The 5,000-nt window shown below is 43.6% G+C and overlaps 1 protein-coding gene across 1 annotated transcript in view; it reads right to left on the reverse strand.

Moving 5' to 3' along the window:
- LOC137437230 (uncharacterized) overlaps positions 1-5,000 on the reverse strand; it is a 215,618-nt gene that overhangs the window by 126,377 nt on the left and 84,241 nt on the right. Inside the window, exon 8 of the mRNA XM_078766265.1 lies at positions 3,855-4,954. Coding sequence (XP_078622391.1) covers positions 3,855-4,954 — 1,100 coding nt within the window. The remainder of the gene's footprint in view (positions 1-3,854; positions 4,955-5,000) is intronic.

Below are 5,000 nucleotides of genomic sequence, written 5' to 3' on the forward strand. Positions count from 1 at the left end.
TCTGGAACAAACTCCCTCACTCTCTTCAATCCCACTCCACCCTCCAGGTCTTTAAAACAGCTGTTCACCACCATCTCTTATCTTCCCCCATCCAAAACTTTGATCTTTTCTATCCCCGCTAATTTCACCCCAATTCCACTTTTGAAATACCAACTTCTGTCCTGGAAGTCCTTGGTGTCCTTGTGTTTTATACTTCTCCCACCCCCCCCCTTCCCACGCCTCCTCCCACCCCCACCCCCCCCCCCCCTTCCCACGCCTCCTCCCCCCAAGTCCTCTCCCTCCCACACATCTCCCTGCTCTTAAATGTTGTGTGCTCTCAAGTGTTTGTGTGCTTCCCCTTCTCTTGTCTTCCGCTCCCTCTTTTTATATATTTTGTTTGTCTGGTTGATTTGTTTGTGAAGTAAATGTCAGCTCTTTCACGAGCCTCGATTCAGTATACAAAAAAACAAACAAACAAAAAAAACGATACTAATGTATTAGGAAACCTGGGATAATTTGTCCAAAGCAGCCTGAAGGTGAGGCATGAAGGCATGAAGCCTAAGGCCTATACATACTGTGTTGTTTGAAGACCCTAATGCCGATGCTTTTCATATTTGATGGTCATTTTAACAATCGGTTTGTTTGTATTTCACACTGAATGAAAAACGTCAATGTAGAGAATGGTGATTGTGATATATGACAGGTTCGACGACATGTCCGGCCTAAACGGCATAGGAATCAAAATGGTGGTGTGTGGAGTCAGCTGCTGTGATGACATCACATCACCCCTGTCGTGTGACCAGATCGTCAGAGCTCTGATTGGTGTACGTTTGAGGGGACACATACATACATACATACATACATACGTACGTACATACATACATACATACATACTGTTGCGGTTTTGAGAACCCCTCACTTGTAAATAAATAATAACTCTTGTAAATATCCCATCATTTAATAAGGTCAAATGTCGCACCCATAGATAGGCCATATGCAACACGTAGGACACCATAGGACTTTCAGTTATTTCCTTAATATGTGTTTCAGATAAGGCTGTGTTCCCAATAGTTGCATCTGCGTTGCCTTAATTAAATAATATAGGCCCCATTCCGTCCATTTTGCCAGCCTCTCTCTCCAAATTGTATTACGTGCCTCTGCCAGCCGCAGCCGCCTCAGCGCTCGCTCCAAACGCCATTACGCACACGGTCAAGCTTGGAGAAGAAGGGGGCGGAGCACCAAGAATGAGGTGTGGCCACGTCAACTCGCCATCAGGGCATGGCCGGTAAGCCCCCACCAGCCAACCAGGGCTGATGTAATCTGACCGATGGGCGTGGCCTGGCGGAGCGCGGAGTGATATTGGAGCGCGTTATATAAGCGCAAGCGGGGAGGACTGCTTTCAGAACGGTGCCACGGACTCCTTGCTTATTGTACAGAGACATCTGCGTGAGGGAGCCATTGATTGTAACGCTATAGAGAGATTTGCGCAGGGGACCGTTGCTGCTGGAAAAGACTGTGCGGGGAGAGCTCGATTGCATTGTACGACCTCCTTTCGTAACGAACTGCGCCACGAGCCATTGTTCACGGAACTGCGCGAGGGTACCCTCTGATACGAACATTGCGAGAGAGAGAGAGAGAGAGAGAGTTGGCACACATATTACGTACGCCGCATCCCAGTCCCCCGCTATATCTATAAGGTCCGGTTGCGCGCCAACGACACCAGCTGCCTGCCATTCTTCGCCGCGGACCCGGAGCCTGGAACCATCTGCTTGGACCTTCTCCTCCTACCACTACCATCCCGTGTGAGTCTGTTTGTTTGTCCTGGGGTTGGAAGTAAGACTGTATAGTTAAGATTGCCCTGTGTCCTTTTGCTCTTGTATATTCCTTTCGTTTCCTCTTTGGGTTTTTGTATATAATTAATAAACCCACTCTTTGTTCTTCCCTTACTCTGGTTTCCTCTCATTCGATCGCCTCCGTCTTTTCCTCCAATTGAGTACCTGTGGCATGATTTCCGAACCGCTCAGGATCGGGTTTAGTCTATGGTTAACGGCCCGAGTCGCGGCTCGCTTCGCTCGGCGTATCCATTACCGCTGTGGCTCGGGTGGGAGTTATGTCCTCGCTTACGGCCGGTGGTAGTACTTAGGTAATAAGACTAATTGGGCTTGCAACCCTACTTACCACCGACCGGAAGTGACGTCATAATTTCCAGGCTTGGGGGACGGCCAGCTTAAAAGACAAGGGGATTAACCCCCCCTTGATAAGGGGAGAGCCGATCCCCGAGTCCGCAACAATACATACATACATACATACATACATACATACATACTTGCATTCATACAAACAGAAAAACATACATACTTGCAAAAATACATGCATACATACATACAAACAAACATACATACATACAAACATACATGCATACATGCATAAATACATACATACATACTTGCATACAAATGTGGGAGCTGATGGTTGCTTTCTCAAACCTTTTCTCATTAGTTTGCTGAACAGGCTGAGAATGCATATCTCATTACATGGTCTGTGATCTTTTTCTCTTGCATTTGCTGTTCTGATCACAAAGCTGGTCTGTGTTTCTCTCTGCTTATCTGAAGAATTTAAAATACATTGTTGGTTTTTCAGGAGAACAGGCCGCCCCGTGTTGGAATCTGACCTTCAAGATTGTATGCGTGGCACTGTGGGCACGTGGCATATTCTTGGAAGGAAACACTTACAATATTCCTATCTCCACTGCGCTGGACATTGCCTGCTTGTATATAAATGAAGCTCACTGGGAATTGTATTTGAGAAAGGAACCGGCCAGATTCGTGCCCTCCTATTTTCCCGCACGTGTAACGGCTCCGTCATAAAAACGGCTCATATTCTCATGGTGTTTGCCTTAAGTTCTTCTCGGACAAGCGGACATCGAGCCACGATACATACTTACTTGCATACATACATACTTGCATACATACATACTTGCATACATACATACTTGCATACATACATACTTGCATACATACATACTTGCATACATACATACTTGCATACATACATACTTGCATACATACATACTTGCATACATACATACTTGCATACATACATACATACATACATACATACATACATACATACATACATGCATACGTACTTCCATACATACATACATGTATACATATATGCATATTGCATACATACATACATCCATACATACATACATACAGACAAAGACTGTTCTAAATGGCTTTGCCCTATGGGCTACACCGTAAAAAGCGATGAATTTCGTTTTAATAATGTAGGGAAAGAACAGGTGAAAGTTGACATTCTGACTGAAGCATAGAGGGGAAGAGGCAGACAAAAAAATATCAATGAATGAAGAGTGTAAGAAGGTAACCGTGACAGAGCCGAATTGGATCAGGGGTGAAGCAGGAGTCAACGAGATTGTGAATGGGAACAGGAGAAACTGTCATGTGACAATGAACACCATTCAGGGCTGGCGGGAAGAATGTGAGACAATAGACACAGTCAGTTCAACAAACGAATGAGATAAGAGTGGGATTAAGGAATTAATGCATGCGATTACAAGAGGACATCAGTTGTATGCAACAGTTGGGATAAACAGTTTCACGTGATAGGTGTGACACAGTTTTACGTGACAGGTGTGATTATACAGTTTAACGTAAAAGGTGGGATATACAATTTCAGGTGACAGGTGGTATTCAGTATCGCAAGAGTATTGACGTAAACATTGTTGTCTTGCAGTCATCACAACAAACCTTCAATGGATATAGACTTTGGTTTTTACTTTAGATCCATTTCATAAACATTGCCTGAAATTTCAATCAGAAGAGGGAGTAGCGGGGATTAAGCAAACTGACCTGATGTCCATATTGAGATGAACCCCCGCTTTGAGTGCATAGATTTTTGTGATGTGTTGTTTCTGGTCCCCTTTCTCTGCTGTCAGCAGAAGTGTGAGTGTCCCATTTTCCTCCAGTCGAGTGTGCTTGATGAGGAATAAAGGACCGGTCGCTCCGCGACACACGTCCACCTGGTCCCCATTATTCTTGGTCATTGTGCACGTCCACCTGAACGTGATTCCGTCTGCTCCACGAGATGGTTCATCTGGATCGTACGATTCGGTTGCATTGATTTTCTGGTCATAATCAGAGCTCAGCATGTACTGTGAACTCCCTTTAATAAGTAGTACAAGAGGAGAACTGACAGCATTGACATAAATTGATGTGGTCATATTTGTAGCTTGAAGGTTCCATAGTTGAGACTGGACTGAAATTTTGTACAGTGACTTGGTAAATGTGAAAGCCTTAAATTTGATGTAAATTGTCTTTTCATGGAGCTGGATTATTTGTCCATTATCAGCTGTCCAATGAAATAACAACTTTGTTTGCGATGCAAGACAGTCTTTCTTGACAACAGCCATTAAAACGAGTTCTTGTGAAATCAATAAAGTTCTTGCATTTTTTTTGGACACGGCACTGTCTTCAATTGACAGACCTCGGAATCTGCAACCTTTCTTATTAACAGATACATCCAGTTGTATTTTCTTGTTTTCATTCTCAGTGGGAACTATCTCCCAAACTGTAACTGTATACACACCATAAGTACTGTAATTGTAAATTTCTTCGTGATTTTTAGACAAATTATAATATTCAGAATAATTTCTTCCATACTTGCAAGGAGGAATGCCAATCAAACTCGTTTTCCCCTGTCCAAAATCAAGTATGTAACACGCCAATGATGTGTACAAGTGAGACAAATGTATTTTTACAGAGGCATAAAGATCATGAGGCGTGTATTCCAGGGTCATTGCTTGATCTTTACGAAACGTAGCCAATAATTCCATTCGGAGGCAGATGCTGCCATTCCATTTACTTGGGATAATCTTTAATTCCGAGACCATCAGTGGGTTGCGGAAAAGCCTTCTTACTGGAGTCTGTGTGTCAAAGTTTGCTTGAAACATCTGCAAGCATAAATTACGAATGAGTTAAGAATGTAAAGAAATGCTT

Source organism: Myxine glutinosa, chromosome 12 (assembly GCF_964187855.1).
Source record: "Myxine glutinosa chromosome 12, kmMyxGlut1.1, whole genome shotgun sequence".
Classification (NCBI taxonomy): domain Eukaryota; kingdom Metazoa; phylum Chordata; class Myxini; order Myxiniformes; family Myxinidae; genus Myxine; species Myxine glutinosa.